Source organism: Phocoena phocoena, chromosome X (assembly GCF_963924675.1).
Source record: "Phocoena phocoena chromosome X, mPhoPho1.1, whole genome shotgun sequence".
NCBI classification, from domain to species: Eukaryota; Metazoa; Chordata; class Mammalia; order Artiodactyla; family Phocoenidae; genus Phocoena; species Phocoena phocoena.
The window spans coordinates 92,038,733-92,055,287 of record NC_089240.1 but is presented as its reverse complement, the minus strand read 5'-3'; the positions used below and the strand labels follow the sequence as shown (position 1 = coordinate 92,055,287).

The window sequence follows — 16,555 nt, the reverse complement described above, 5'->3', positions numbered from 1 at the left end:
TCTTCTTCCAATATTAGACTGTTTTGCCTACATTGAAAATCTGTTGTTTAGTGCAGCCACCTTCACTAATGATCTTAGCTAGATCTGGATAACTTGCAGCTTCTATATCAGCACTCACTGCTTCACCTTGCACTTTTATGTTATGGAGATGGCTCCTTCCCTTAAACCTCATGAACCAAGCTCTGCTAGCTTCAAACTTTTCTTCTGCAGCTTCCTCACCTCTCTCAGCCTTTGTGGAATTGTAGAGAGTTAGGGCCTTGCTCTGGATTGAGCTTTGGCTTAAGGGAATGTTGTGGCTGGCTTGATCTTCTACCCAGACCACTACAACTTTCTCCACATCAGCAAAAAGCCTGTTTTGTATGTTCACCAAAGTTAGTACTTTTAATTCCCTTCAAGAACTTTCCTTTGCATTCACAACTTAGCTAACTGATTCGTGAAGAGGCCTACCTTATGGTCTATCTCAGCTTTCGACCTGCCTTCCTCACTAAGCTTAATCATTTCTAGCTTTTGATTTAATGTGAGAAATGTGCAACTTTTCCTTTAATTTGAACACTTAGAGGCCATGTAGGATTATTAATTGGTCCAATTTCAATATTGTTCTGTCTCAGGGAATAGAAAGGCCCAAGAGGAAGGAGAGGGATGGGGGAACAGCCAGTCAGTAGAGCAATCAGAACACACAGAACATTTATAAATTAGGTTTGTCATCTCACATGGGCACGGTTCGTGGACCCCAAAACAATTACAATAGTAACATCAAAGATCACTTATCTCAGATCATCATAACAAATATAATAATAATGAAGTTTGAAACATTGTGAGAATTACCAAAATGTGACACAGAGATAAGAAGTGGGCAAATGCTGCTGGAAAATCAGCACTGATAGACTGCTTGATGCAGGGTTGCCACAAACCTTCAATTTGTAAAAATAACGCAGAATCTGTGAAGCTCAATAAAATGAAGTGCAATAAAACAAGATGTATCTATAAAACAGGGGAATGTATGAGAATGATATAGTCATGCTGAAAATAACGTTAAGTTGAAAATAACATCAAACCGTTCAGACTTCCTGCTTCGCTTATTACAATTAAGTAAAATCATATGAGACTATACTAAGAGATGGAAAAAGAAATGAAATCCTATAGAGTTTAATGTTCAATGGGTTCTATTTTCTGTAAAACTGTTTAAGTTTATAATAACTCCACTAAACTTGTTCATGCCAAACACCTAGGAGTTATCTTTGATTCATCCCTGTCCCTCATACTCTAAATCCAATCCCTCTGCAACTTCTGTAGACTTTACCTCCGAAATAGCAATATATCCCAACTTTGTCCATTTATCTCTACCTCCACTACTATCAACACTGTTTAACCCACCTTTATCTGGAGCACTACAAAATTCTCCTAGCTAGTCTGTCAGCTGCCACTTTTGACCACCATCAATCCAAGTGACAGTGGTGTGGTGTCCGTTTTAAAACATAAATCAGATAATGTCACTCTTCAGCTAAAACCTCTCCAATGGCTGCCCAGTTTATCTAGAAAGAATTCCAGACTCCTCACCCTAACCTACAATCCCCTCCCTGATGTGGCCCCTGGCTCTGACCCCACTATGCTCCAGCACCCTGCATTCTTTCTGTTCCTCCAACAGTCCAAGCTCATGCCTGCTTTTATGCCTTGTACTTTCTGTTTCTCTGCCTGGAATGCTTCCTTTGATCTTTGCATGGCTCGGTTCTTCTTGGCATTTGCATATCAGAACAAATGTCCTCTCCTTTGAGAGAGACATTTTCTGATCAACCAACACAGTTATATTCTCTATCATATCACCCAACTCCATTTTTTAAACAGCACTTTTTACCACCTGGTATTTTCTTATGCATTTATTTATTTGGCTACTCCCTACTAGAATGTAAACTCCATGAGATTAAAGACATTATCTTATTCACTGCCATATATGCAGCTCCTAAAACACTATCTGGAATGTATCTGATTTGTGATAAATATTTCTAAATAAATGAATGAAAAAAGAGGATGAAAACAAATTTTGTTTAATAATTTAACGAGATGTTCAGTGGTTAAGATTTGTTGCTCCAAGGGCACACGGTAAAGCTTACTCTCTGTGGATGGTCCAAAATAAGGAACAATCTAAATATATAGCAATTGGGATGTATATGTCTGTCCTCTTCCTCCCTGTCTCAGAAACATTAGAAATCACTTGTCCCCAACCTCTCATTTTTCAAAAGAGTAAACAAAGATATATAACAGGGGTCCCCAACACCCAGGCTGTAGACTGGTACCGGTCCGCGGCCTGTTAGGAACCGGGCCACACAGCAGGAGGTGAGTGGCGGGCGAGCAAGTGAAGCTTCATCTGCCGCTCCCCGTCGCTCCCCATCGCTCGCGTTACCGCCTGAAGCACCCCTCCTACCCCATTCGTGGAAAAATTGTCTTCCACGAAACTGGTCCCTGGTGCCATAAAGGTTGGGGACCGCTGATATATATATAGGATTAAATGACCACACAGCTAGTAAGTTGCAGAACTGGGACTGGAACCCACCTCGCCTGAGTTCCGGTGTGGTGTTCTTTCCACACCTTACTTATTACTAAAAATAAATATTTTGGTCATTATCAAATACTTGTTCTATTATGGCATAACAAAGCTTAAAAGGTAGGTCTTTCATGAAGAGAACTAATGAATTCAAGAAAGTTTTACTTATGAGTGTATGGTCTGCTATGGGCGAGAACTTAAAATTGTAAAACAAAAATAATTCACACATGTTCAATCCTCATGAAAAACTAACACTTGGCTAAAGTTGAATGATGACATCTAAAAGTTAGAGATGTATTGTAATACAGGTGCTAGAAGTAATTTGTAACACTGCAAAATGTCACAGAGGATTAAATTTTAACATATTAGATTTTCAATTCACAGAAAGATTGTATATAGTAAATCAATTTCCACTTTAAGTAATAGAAGTTTAAAAAAGGCATAAGCCAATAGTTCTAGTAAGTTGAGTGAGTTTTTTTTTAAAACTTACGGTCAGAGTAGCAAAAACTCAACCTGGATATCTGAAAATCTTCAAAATTGATTTATGGAGTTAATACTATTTTAAAAGATTTCCAGATCACAGCATGCTTTCACATTTATATTTCAATTATTTTCACTGTACAAAACCCCTAAAACTTACAATTAATGGTTATAATGCCTCCAGAGCATATGCATTACAGGACAGGAGACTGTGATCCTTATATTCTCCAGCAAAAATTCTTTTGAGTATAAAATGGCGGAGACAAAGGAGTCACAAGGTATCAGAATATGACATGAATGCATTTGCAAATCAAGCGGAGGTATTAGGTGACTATCACAGAGCTAGGACACTCAGGGAGCATGAAAGACAGCAGATTATCCCTGTCCTCAAGAAATTTACAATCATGTTGATGAGAAAAAAATTTACATCAAAACCCACAATTGTATTGTACACACATATGCACAGAGGGTAAAAATCATAGAAAGTGAATAAACTTTAAAGGTATCTCTTCCCTGATAAATATCAGCTTGTACTATTAGGCACTGTGAATAGGGTTTCTCAGCTTACATGTCTCACTTTTTGGAGTGCTCTCAGCTTTGATTCTGTAACACCTCAGAGATTCCAGAGGAGTGCTGAACCATGTGACAAAAGTCTTCAGGTGGACCTTGAAACAATCTTTAAAGAAATATTTTTAGGTAGGCAAAACTTTTTATTTCGTTTGGTTTCTGTTTTTTAATTCTGAAAGCACCAATTTTATTTTCCAAGGGACACCTCTTTTCAGATGCAAATGTGACTATTTCCTAAACACTCTATTCAAATGTTAACATTATTCCTTTCTGAATGCTAATTAACAAAAAGAAGGAATGGTTCATACTTGGTTCTTGATTCTGAATCGATGTGAAATATTGATGTTTCCCTCTTTGGACCAGATTCTTCTTTAAGGTATCTTTTCGTTGAGTGTAAAATACATCATATACACAGAAGGCTGTACAAAGTACATATGGGCAGTTAAATAATAAATACCCACTGAATGCCCATGTAACTATCACTCAGGTTAAGAAATAAAATCCCAGGTGTTTTTTAACGCACTGTCACAGAAGGAAGGGAGCAGTTTACGATGAGACAGAGTCTAAATTTCCTTGTTGTTCCTTAATCAAAAATGAAAAATTTCCCTCCTCATTTCTCTTTTGACATGTTAGTCCCAAATTTGGAAAAGGTCCTGAAGTAAACAAGTACAAACATCTTACTTCCTAACTCCTGAAATCAAATTAAATTCTTTACGTAATAGTTCATGGTGCTCCCTGGTGAGGTATTCAAGGGGAAGAGGGAACGTATAGTTAATGAAGAACGAAATATTTTAAACCTATGCTGCTGACGTTTTTATAATTATGACTTACTGTCCTGTATTGTTGCTATTTTTTTTAAAAACCTCATGTGAAAAATTTGACAGGGAAGAATGATTAACAAGCCTAAATAAAACGTGGTATCTAACGTGACTCTCAAGTGCAGTGGCCCTAAATACTGAAGAGTGCATTGAATGGCTGATGTTTCCTCTTTTGCAGAAAAAAAAAAATCCATTGTCTTCTGGGCTTATCACCTTATGTAGTATTTTGCACTTAGGTAAAATCCTTCATTCAACAAGTAGTTACTGAGTTCAATGCAGTACTAAGCACCATGAAGAGGTGAACAAAAGTAGAAAAACATAATCCCTGCCTTCAGGGGAGCTTAAATACACTGGGGAAGATAAAGCATCCACTAATGAGGCAACTGAAAAAAGTACTTACAATCCATAAACAATTGTCTGAGAGTAAAGCACAGACTGAACATAGAAACTCACGAAACTAAAGCAGTTTGTAAGGGTGTTGTTTTCAACTTAGAGCACATTTTACCAACAGAAATGTTATAAATAAATGCTGACTGCGTTTATAGGTTTGCCAAAAGAAACTCATTTAATTCGGAATATAGAGAAATTTTCTCTGTATATTTGCCAGGAAAATACAGTAGAAAGCAAAAGTGTCGTAATACTATTAGACAAAAATTGGAAAACAAAAACGATTATGAAATAGGTTTATAAAATACATCTCGATATATTCTGAATGCTGAGGCTTGAGAAAGAGCATGGGATCAGAAATGGATCCCTATCGAGAGCACTTGCAGTCCGTGACATATCTCTCTTTCAACTTCAAAATATATATTTCTCACTTTCATTCGCTCATTCAACAAGTATTTATTGAGGATCTCCACTACATGTCAGGCACTGGGAGTACATGGGGAGAGCGCATGGGGAACACACCAGAACACAGGGATCTTACCTTCTAGTGGGGGCTGGGAGGGGAAAACAATGATGTCAAGAACGGATAAGTGCTTTTCCTTGCTTCGTGTTGACCATTACTCTGTTTATGACCAATATTAATTATATATTTACCACCCTCCATGATTGGGGTTGGAATGTCTCTTTGTTCTAAATGGAACTAAAGGAGGGTGGGGCAAATATAGGGCACAGACATTTCCCGAGGTTTCTGGCAACAACCCCAGGATGGGAAAGGGACGTATGTTAGAAAAGATGACCTCAGCTATGACCAATGAGAGAAAGAAAATGGGCATGATTCCTTTGAGGAGGAAGGGTGTTACATCAGGCAGAAATCACCAAAGGCTTGCCATCAGTCACAGAGAGCTTGGGCACTGTTAAAAGGAGGTAGTTTGCATTGGCCATTTAAACCTGTCTTGGCCATTTCTTTTCTCCTCTTTTTCTCCCTTCCTCCTTCCTTGTTTCCATTCCTTCTTCCCTCCCTCTACCCTCCCTCCCTTCCTCCCTCCCTTCCTTCCTTCTCTCCTTCCTTCCTTGAAGCAAACATATATTGGTGATTGCCAGGCACAATCCTAAGCATGAGGGATACAAAGAGGAATATGACACAGTCCTGGCCCTAGTCCTCAAGCAGTTTATAGCCTAAAACAGCGTTCCCAGCTCAGGGATTAGTTATATCCAGGGGTAGTACTTTTAACTACTTAGCAACCCATGTAGCACAAGCCTACCGATGAGAATATATGCCAGTCAAGGTTCCAGAGTAGGGTTCTGGAAATCCACTGCTGTGCTAGTAGTTAACCTTGTAGTGGCTGCATAGTGGCGAGGGAGGAGGTCCTGAGGGAGGGGTTGGAGTAGCCAGGATAATTGGGTAGGTAACAGCACTTGGAGGGGGGTTGGTTTGTGGCAGTAACTATTTACCAAATGGTATAAAAGTATTAGTCATGTTAACAATGACTGTCATTTAATGATGATATGACTGTATCAATGGGTACCAATTAAATCCTTAGCTCTAACTACAGCCAACAGTTAGGAAGAGAAGGCAGTGGTTGTAGTGAGATTATGTGAGTGAGGGAAGCTTTCCTGAGTGAGTCCTGAGCTTAGTCTTGAGAAAGAAGATTGGCATTAATTGGTGACTAGGAAGGGGAGGACATTTAGACGTGAGAAATAGCCCAAGTAACAGTGGAAATGGATAAATCATATATATAGAATGCCATTAAAGAGACCAACTTAACTGGAAGTGTGGGCAGTGAGAATGTATTGTAATAGGATGAAGGGTGCATTTGGAAGAATGGGTTGCGTGTAGCAAGGGAGAGAGGGGGTTGGTTGTAGTGTCAATTGGGAAGAGGGAAACATATGCTAGGGTTACAAGTTTAGTTCCGACATAGCAGGAAAAAAGGGGGGTGGCTACTCTGTCCTCGAGCAGTATGATGAAAGTAACGTATGAGGAAAACCATTCTGCTGACTATATAGAGACTGAAGAAGGGTAAGGCCAGTTTAAGTGGCTACTTCAGCAACCCTGGGGAAGAGTTCATTAGGGCATGAACCAGTATGGTGACTATGGAAATGAAAGGAAGAGTTCAATCTCACAGATATTGCAAGACCACGTGAGGAGCGGAGAAAGGAATCGATGATAAGCATAATATATTACATCTTAAATATGATAGCTGGCTTTCTAAACACCCAAAGAAAAATGTAAGTCTCTAATACTAATTCCTTAAAAATAGCAAATTTAGCCATATAACGATCCTATCTAATTTACAAAATAAAGATCCTAACTCTTCACGATGAGGCAGTATGAACTGATAATCTTTTGATACTAAGAACGAGGCTGCTGTATGACACCACAAGGAACAGCATTAGCTAATTTCTTTTACTGTTCATTTATATTAACACAGAAAATGCATATAGTATGAAGTTGTTGACATTTATGTGAAATCTGCTAGATTTAATTGTTCTGATGTTCAGTTTACTTACTAAGTCACTTCCAAATGAAAGTTCTATCTTTTGAAGGTGGAAAGAAATGCTTGATTTTTAACTGAGTTAATTTTCAATTGACTCCTGAGATAACAGGGAAGCTTTAGGAGCCTAATTAAACCATGTATTTGCTCTAATTACTTTAGCCGCAGACTGCAAGGAAACAAAAGCAGCAAACAGACCTGTTCTGTGCGCAGCAGCCAGGCATTTGACGGTTGTTTTCTCCAGCAGAGATTTTGAGTAGCACAGAAGTAAAGCTGAGACGAAAAGCCATCATCTGCAAGCAGTGGCTGCAGCCACAAATCACAGGGCAGCCCCTTTTCCTGCACAGTGTAGAAAACATCATTTATCGTGCATGATCTTATTTATGTCCTAACAGAGAAAGCAATCATCATCACTAGCATCATTTTTTGATATCAAGGTAGCACCACATTTTTATCAACATAATTGGATGTTAGCTCACAAAAACTCTAGAGTTAATACTTAAAGGACAACTTATATATTGGGCAAGAATAATAGTGTTTTTAATACTGGCTACTTTTTCCTCTCAGGCTTTATTCTCTTGAACAATGTCCCTATTTAAAGTAACGGTTTAATTTTCAAGCTAAGTAAATCCACATTTCTATTGTTCATTTTGATTTCAGAACAAGTGGAATTTAGAAGACTGACGATCATCTGTATGAGGAAAAAAGCAGATGAGTTTTTATTACTACTGACTACTCAATTCAGTCAAACAACTGCTTTCTTAAAACAGGATTCACAGGAGATTCCTTTTAAAGGCAAACTGCACTAAAGGCATATTTCTTCATTAGATAGAAACTGTTTTAAAGGTACTGTGGCTGTATTTATCCATTGATCTTAGTTTCTAGGTGTAAAATACCAGCTGAAATGCTTGAGTTTCCCCCCTTCAGCTAAAGTGGTAAACAAATAAAAAATATTGTAGATTTCATTACTTCTTATCTGCTGTTTTAAAAATCTGTGCTTGAGATTCTTGGTTCAGAGTCCAAACTTTACAGAAATTATGACAACTTGAGCTTTCTGGGGTAACTTGTCCTAAATATAAAAACAAAAAATTAAGAGACAAGAATCTACAACCAAAGGAGAGTAGAACAGTAAAAGCAACCATCTGGTGAGTTCAGGCCAAATACAAAGTCTCTCCTTTTTGCCTGAACCATCTAGAGGTCTGTACCACCCCTCTGCTTTATTTTGCCTATGGAAACCTGACCTAAACTAAACAACTATTCTATATCATTAAGTTGTCCAGGAAGATGAAAGTTTAAATATATGTCAGACAAGCTACAGCATCTGGTGCAATTCAGTAATGATCGTCTCCTCCAGAGAGCTTCAGTGTTGGAACAACTTTTAGAACTGAGGAGATTTGGTTAACCTATGTAAAGAAAATAACGTTCTTCTAGCCACACATTCTCCCTGTTCACAAATACTAATATTGACCATATCCTCTCCCATCGTAGAAAACACAGAAAGTAAGATCCCTCTATGAAACATCTCACTCTCTCTCTAATTCCATTCTGTTGCAGCCAAATAATATACTTTGCATACAAATAATCAACATTGATAATCTTTCACTGCAGTTACTTAAAATTATTTTCATGCTTGTTTTTGTTTTGTTTAACACATTGATTAGTCCTAGGGGTTCCCCCGCTAGAGTAGAAAATAATGTCTTACAAACTATTGTTTAAGAGTGCTCCATAACATTTAAGAAGTATAGATGCTCTCTTATAATTTGTTGATATGAGAACAAACTTAGTTCTCTCTTTAAAACAGCAGGTAAGTTTAGATATGTGAGTTTGTTTAAAAGAAGGTTAGAAGTGATCATGGTAACATTTGTGTGTGTCAGTATCTCCCTTCTAAACTACACTACAAACCTCCTTGTGCCAAATTTACACATCTTTCAAAACAGAAGAGAATCTAGCTTAAAAGTGATATTTTTCATCAACAGACTAGGAAAAAACTTGCAACAAATATGACAAGGTTTTAATATCTTTATTATGTAAACAAGTCACACATAATAAGACAAAAAAAACCACCCCCAAAACACTAAGAACCCAACAGGTAAGGCAAAGGACACAGAAAGACACTTTAAAGAAGATAACACTATTGTCCGCAAATATATGTAAAAGTTTTTTTTTTTTCTAGTCTCACTAGTAAAAAAAAATTGCAAATTAAAAAAACAGTGGAATACCATTTCACCCATCTTATCAGTGATTTAAAAAAATAACAATATACAATTCTGGCAATCAGTGTGGTGACAGGGTAAACTGATAAAATATTTTTGAAAAATAATGCATCAGATAGAAGTTCATATATTTTAACCCAGTAATTCCACTCCTCAGTTTCTACCCCAGGAGAATAATTCTCAACATTAAAAAAAAAAATCTATAGGTCCAAGATGTTCATTGCGGCATTATTTATAATATTAAAAAAATGAAAACAACCTAAATACCTCGAACAGAGGGATGATTAAGTACATTAATATACAGCTGCCTAGAATAGTTTGCTGCATTTAAAATAATGTTTAGGTTGATCTGTAATAATATAGGCAAATGTTATCATGTAATGTTAAGTGAAAAGAACAAGATACAATATTCTATACATTGTTAGCCTACCACTCTATGACAAAATTCTATAAAGACATGAGGATTTTAAAATCTATTATTCTCAGTATTTTCAAAATTTTATTCAACATGCAGTTTAATGTTTTCCCATACATTTTTAAATGTCAAGTTTTTACTCAAAGCACTTTCAAATGCATTGCCTTGTTTTCAAAACATTTCTATCTAAAGCAAAACCCAGTGCTTGGAAAGGCTTATGAAACATTATAACATCTATCATAAAAATCTCAAATGATTTTAATCATTTTCATTTTGGTTATAGGAGTAGGGAATCTTCTACATATGTGACCAAGCAGCTGAAACGTGGGTAGCAGCTGCAGTCAGAGCTCTGTCAGCATCCACACTCCTTCTACCTCTAGCCCCTTTCAGAAATCACGGCTGCTCCTAGCACCTGTGAATATACTGTGCTTATAAACCGGTGGCAGCAGAGGGAATGATAATGGTTATTTCTAATATTTTGGAGACAGCCAAAACCAATTTCTTTTCTCCCCAAATGGGAACATCAAAAAGGAGTCATTCATCCAAATGTGTTTATTCTGTTACGAACAGAGAACAAATTCTTAAGAGGGCAGGGTTGGGGGTTATTTTTATGATGTATACATTGCTTGGTTTACTGTTAGATTTTATGAATAATACGCTTTGCAGCATCTACCCAAGGGCAAAGGTGAACTGACATTCCATTCTTTTAGAAATACCACGTCCCACCCTCCCCCTCCAAAATCCCTCTTTGCAATTGTGGTCACCCCTTTAACATTTTAATGTAACATGGACCCATCTCCACAGTTAGGAAGCTGAAATCCTAGTAGAAGAGAGAGAGAGAGAGAGAGAGGAATTGAGAAACACTTCAGGTTGCACTTACACTCCAGCAGTTTTTCCAGAAACAGAGGAGGCAGTAGTTCTTATTTTTGAGGTGTCAAGTTGTAGACTGAGATTCAGCAAAAATCTTCTTTTCTCGACGCAAGGGATGTGAAATATATTCTAGGATACGTGTTCAGTATGATCCTTTGTTCTAGATATGAGCTATTCTTTTTCTAAAGTTTTTCGGTCTCGATCAAGTAAAGGGAAACTTAATATTATTTTGAAATTCTCTTAAAGACGCCTTTCAAAGCATCTCCCACAGGAAAATATCACGACAGCTCAACACTGGTGTATTTGAGTAAGAATCGAGTCCGATTTTTTTTTCGTCATGGCTGTTTTGCAGGCCCCCAAATTTGTGCTTTCATAGTCAGCATTAATCTAATAGCCAGAAACACCATCTTTTGCCAACCTGCGTCTCGTGGGCTACAGACGCGCCCTGATGAAAGATTAGGTTCATTTTGAACGCATCGATGTTATCTGTGTGCCTCAGACTCGCGGGCTTTTGTCAGGGATGAAGCGAGCTCGCGAGTGCCTCCAGCGCAGTGGGCGGCAGGTCTGAGTGCCCTGGTGGTTAACACGTTTCCAGGGGGTGCCCACGCTTTCTCCCGAGGCTCTCGGCTCGCCGTGCGCGGCAGCAACTAGTGGACCAGACTGTGACAGAAAGAGAGAATTTATGTGAGGGACGGGAAGAAAAAGAGAGGGCGCCCGGCTCGGTCCCGGGTCACCGTGGCTTGGGGATTTGCATGAGTTTATCACTACCATTAATAGCTACTCGCAGAGGGTTGTTTACCGCCGAACGCGCGACAACCAGACAGCGGAGCCCACTACGGGACCCAAGCCACTCCTCCACGCCCCTCAGCTCCCTTCCTGCCCCCCAAACTAATTAATTCGAGGCCGCCTCCCTGCCAGACACTCCCATTGGCTCCCATCCCATCCAATGAAAACCTTGTAACAGTTTCACCTGGCTTCGGCTTCCCAAATAAACAAACAAACCGTCCCGGAACCTTGCCAGCTCTTCTCCCCTGCACCGCCCAAGACAGCTGCGGAGGCTCCGCCTCCTCCCGCCACCTAGCGCCCTCCCCCAGCCAACCGTGCGCTTGCCCCCGTCGCGGCCCGCTCTCCCGCGTCTCTCGAACTTCTCCCTCCAAACCCCGCCTACCACGCCCGTGCCTCCGTGGACTCCTCATGAGGACCTGCGTGGCGAGAGAGCCCCGCCTGCTCTCGTCGGTCCTCCCGAGGCCCAGAGGCCGGAAGATTCTCCAAGAGGGTCTAGGCGGGATAGGAGGTGGCCCCGCCTCTCGGGCCCACTGCCCCCTCCCTCGCACACCTCTGCTGGCGGCCGCTCGCGCCCCTCCACTGTGTTGGTAGCCGGAGCCACAGCGGCCGCCGCGTGAGGCAGCGGTCACGTGTTGTTTTGCCCGCCGCCGCGCGCTTCGAGTGGAGTGGGCGGGGGCACGGGCCGAGGCGGGAGGGGGCTGGGGCGGGCGGACAGGGGTAAACGGCCTCTTCCCCCAGCCCTCGCTTCCCCGAGCCCCCCCCCTCCGCCCGCTCACCTTAAAACCATCGTGCATCACCATGGCGAGTTGCTCCTTCGCTCGCGACCAAGCGACAAGGAGACTGCGAGCTGCAGCAGCGGCAACAGCGGCAGCTCTAGCTGCGGTGGCGCCCACCCCACTTCTTTCCTCGGGAACCCCGACCGCACTCATTGGGACCGGGTCGTCTTGTCCGGGAGCCATGTGGCTCTCCACGGCCACCGGCTCCCGGTCAGACTCCGAGTCCGATGAGGAGGACCTCCCCGTCGGGGACGAAGTCTGCAAACGCGGCTACCTGCGGAAGCAGAAGCATGGCCACAGGCGCTACTTCGTGCTCAAACTGGAGACCGCCGACGCCCCAGCTCGACTGGAATACTACGAAAATGCCAGGAAGTTCCGGCACAGTGTCCGCGCCGCGGCGGCTGCAGCAGCGGCGGCTGCCTCTGGCGCCGCGGTCCCCGCGCTCATCCCACCGCGGCGCGTGATCACCCTGTACCAGTGCTTCTCGGTGAGCCAGCGAGCCGACGCAAGGTACCGACACCTCATCGCTCTTTTCACCCAGGACGAGTACTTCGCGATGGTGGCCGAGAACGAGTCGGAGCAAGAGAGCTGGTACTTGCTGCTCAGCCGCCTCATCCTCGAGAGCAAGCGCCGCCGCTGCGGCACGCCCGGCGCGCAGCCGGATGGAGAGCCGGCCGCACTGGCGGCTGCAGCGGCGGCGGAGCCACCCTTCTACAAAGATGTGTGGCAGGTAATAGTCAAACCCAGGGGGCTGGGGCACAGAAAAGAGCTGAGCGGCGTGTTCCGGCTCTGTCTTACCGACGAGGAGGTTGTGTTTGTGAGGCTAAATACCGAAGTGGCCAGCGTGGTCGTCCAGCTCCTGAGCATCCGTCGCTGCGGGCACTCGGAGCAGTATTTCTTCTTGGAAGTCGGCAGGTCCACCGTCATCGGTCCGGGGGAGCTCTGGATGCAGGTCGATGACTGTGTGGTGGCCCAAAACATGCACGAGCTGTTTTTGGAGAAGATGAGAGCCTTGTGTGCAGACGAATACAGAGCCCGCTGCCGCAGCTACAGCATCAGTATCGGCGCCCACCTGTTAACCCTGCTGTCCACTAGGAGGCACCTGGACATGCTGCCGCTCGAGCCTGGCGGCTGGCTCAGAAGGTCCCGCTTTGAGCAGTTTTGCCACCTCAGGGCCATCGGTGATGGGGAAGACGAGATGCTCCTTGCCAGGCGCTACATAACACCCAGTGAGCCTGTGCCCCACTCCAGGCGAGGAAGACTGCACCTGCCCAGAGCGCGGAGATCCAGGAGAGCGATTTCAGTGCCAGCCAGCTTTTTTCGCCGTGTAGCACCCAGCCCCGTGCGTGGCCCGCACCCTGCAGAAGCCCCCAGCGAGGGAGCTTGCCTGTCTTCTGAAGCACCTGGTCCCGGCTCTGGCAACTCTGGGGAAGAAGGCAATCCTCAGGGAAAAGAGGATCAGGAAGGAAACGGAGGCGACTATATGCCCATGAACAATTGGGGCTCCGGAAATGGCCGGGGCTCAGGAGGTGGACAGGGTTCAAGTGGCCAAGGTTCCAGTAGCCAGAGCTCTGGAGGAAGCCAGTGCTCGGGCAGGGGGCACGGCTCCGGAGGTGGCCAGGGCTCAAGTGGCAGCCAGGGCTCAAGTGGCCAGGGCTCCGGGGGCCAGGGTGCAGGAGGAAACCAGTGCTCAGGAGATGGCCAGGGCACCTCAGGTGGGCATGGCTCAGGCAGTGGCCAGGGAGCTGGAGGTGGGCACGGCTCAGGCCGTGGCCAAGGACCCGGAGATGGCCATGGCTCAGGCAGGGGCAGGAACTCTGGAGGGAGCAAAGGCCCAGGAAGTGGGAAAGGCTCCGAAGGCAATGGTGATCATGGGAAATCTCTGAAGAAAAGATCCTACTTTGGCAAATTAACTCAAAGCAAGCAACAGCAAATGCCACCACCTTCACCACCTCCACCCCCACCAGCTGCAGCAACTGGTGGAAAAGGAAAGTCTGGGGGAAGGTTCCGACTTTATTTTTGTGCTGACAGAAGAGCCACAAAAGAACGCAAAGAAGCCAAAGAAGTTAAAGACACAGAGACCCCAGAAGGTGCAGCTCGGGGTCCCCACAGGGCCAGAGCTTTTGATGAAGATGAGGATGACCCATATGTGCCAATGAGGCCAGGGGTGGCTGCCCCTCTCCCAAGCTCCAGCGATTATATGCCAATGGCTCCTCAAAATGTCTCTGTGTCAAAGAAGCGCCACTCTCGATCACCTTTCGAAGATTCAAGAGGGTACATGATGATGTTTCCCAGAGTGAGCCCACCACCTGCACCAAGTCCTGCAAAAGCACCTGATCCTGACAAAGAGGATGACTCAAAGGACAATGACAGTGACAGTGACTACATGTTTATGGCTCCTGGAGCTGGTGCAATTCCAAAAAACCCCAGAAATCCTCAGGGAGGCTCTTCCTCCAAAAGTTGGAGCTCCTACTTCTCTCTGCCAAATGCTTTTCGGAGCTCCCCATTGGGGCAGAGTGACCACAGTGAGTATGTACCAATGTTACCTGGAAAATTCCTGGGGAAGGGCCTAGACAAAGAAGCCTCATCTAACAGAGGCCCCAAAGATGTAACTTCAAAGCCTTCAGTTGAGGGGTCATTCTCAAAGCCTAGAGATGAGGGATCACCTTCCAAGCGTTCAGGTGATGGGCCCCCCAAGAACAAGACTAAGAGACCTAATCGACTTCCTTTTATTACAAAAGGGAATAAAATCAAGCCAAAACCACAAAAGCCCATACATGAGCAGAAAGAAGCCGACAGCGCTAGTGGCTACATCAAGATTGACTTCCCTAAAAGAGGTAGCAATATGCCAGCTCCCTGTATTCAAAGACTGCCAGGTTTGTGGGGCATAATTGCCGACCCCAGACAGTTCGCCTTTTCGAATTATGTGAATGTTGAGTTCGGAGTGCCATTTCCAAATCCAGCAAACGACCTCTCAGATCTTTTAAGAGCTATTCCAGGTGCCAACCCCTTCTCTCTGGACGGTGCTAGGTGGCCACTTCCGCCTCTTCCTCCCAGTGCTACAGGTAACAGTGCTAATGAGGAAGAAGGTGACTACATTGAAGTGATTTTCAACCCAGCAATGACACCAGCCGTGCCTTTTGCTGACAGTGCCATTCGCTACGACGCTGAAACAGGTCGCATCTACGTGGTCGACCCATTTTCTGAGTGCTGTATGGACATTTCTCTCTCCCCCAGCCGCTGCTCTGAACCACCACCTGTAGCGAGGCTGCTGCTGGAAGAAGAGCTCGAGAGAAGACGCCCACAAAGCCGTTCGCAAAGTTTCTTTGCAGCTGCCAGAGCCGCCGTCTCTGCTTTCCCGACCGACAGCCTCGAGAGAGACCTCTCCGCCTCTTTAGCCGCGGCCACGGCCGCGGCAGCCGCGCCAACCTTAGCCGTGAGCCGGGCTTTAGCCGCCGCCTCCACCCTGGTCGCTGCCCCGGGCAGCGGCGCTGCCGCCGCGGGCCTCGAGGCCGCCGCGGGATCTGACTCCGCCTCCGTCCGCCGGTTCCAACCTGCTGCTAATGCTGCTGGTGCCGAAGCGGTAAGAGGGGCCCAAGACGTTGCGGGTGGCTCGAACCCCAGAGCCCAAAACCCATCGGCAGACCTTGCGGGAGGTGACAGGGCCGGCGGGGCTGCCGCTGCAGCCGCCGCTCCCCCTCCATCACCTGGCCGCGGCCGGGCGCCGAGACCCCCAGAGCAAGAAGATTCTGACGACGACGACGACACGTACGTGAGAATGGACTTTGCCAGACCTGACAACGAGAAGTTCGACTCTCCCCAAAGAGGTTGGTGAGTTTAGAATTCATTTCCCTGAAGTTAATGGTTATTGCTTAATGAATCGATCGATGCACTACTCTGTCTGCATTGTTAGGAAAATGTGAGCTAATATTTCATTCACTGGTGCTTATTTAGCATGGAAAGTAGAATTCAGTTTTAATCATGCAATACCTTGTGATCGTTGCAAAAACTTGTTTTAATCTAATGATAAGTTTCTTTACCCGGAAAGAACCGATTATCATTTAAACACTGGTTCTACATTTTAGGAGTAGTTCAAACTTAAGGATATGTAGCATGAGGATGCTTTCAGATATCCTTCCCTAGCGCTTAGTGATTCATACAAACAGGACATCGTAAATGGAATCCCATCAACTCATTTTCAAATCAACAAGT

At 44.2% G+C, this 16,555-nt stretch overlaps 1 protein-coding gene across 1 annotated transcript; it reads left to right on the top strand.

Annotated features, from left to right (window-relative positions):
- The first annotated feature begins 12,365 nt into the window (after positions 1–12,365).
- IRS4 (insulin receptor substrate 4) lies at positions 12,366–16,178 on the top strand. The gene has a single exon (XM_065901365.1). It carries the CDS (start codon positions 12,366–12,368, stop codon positions 16,176–16,178), a length of 3,813 nt encoding a protein of 1,270 aa, XP_065757437.1.
- The last annotated feature ends 377 nt before the right edge of the window (positions 16,179–16,555 follow it).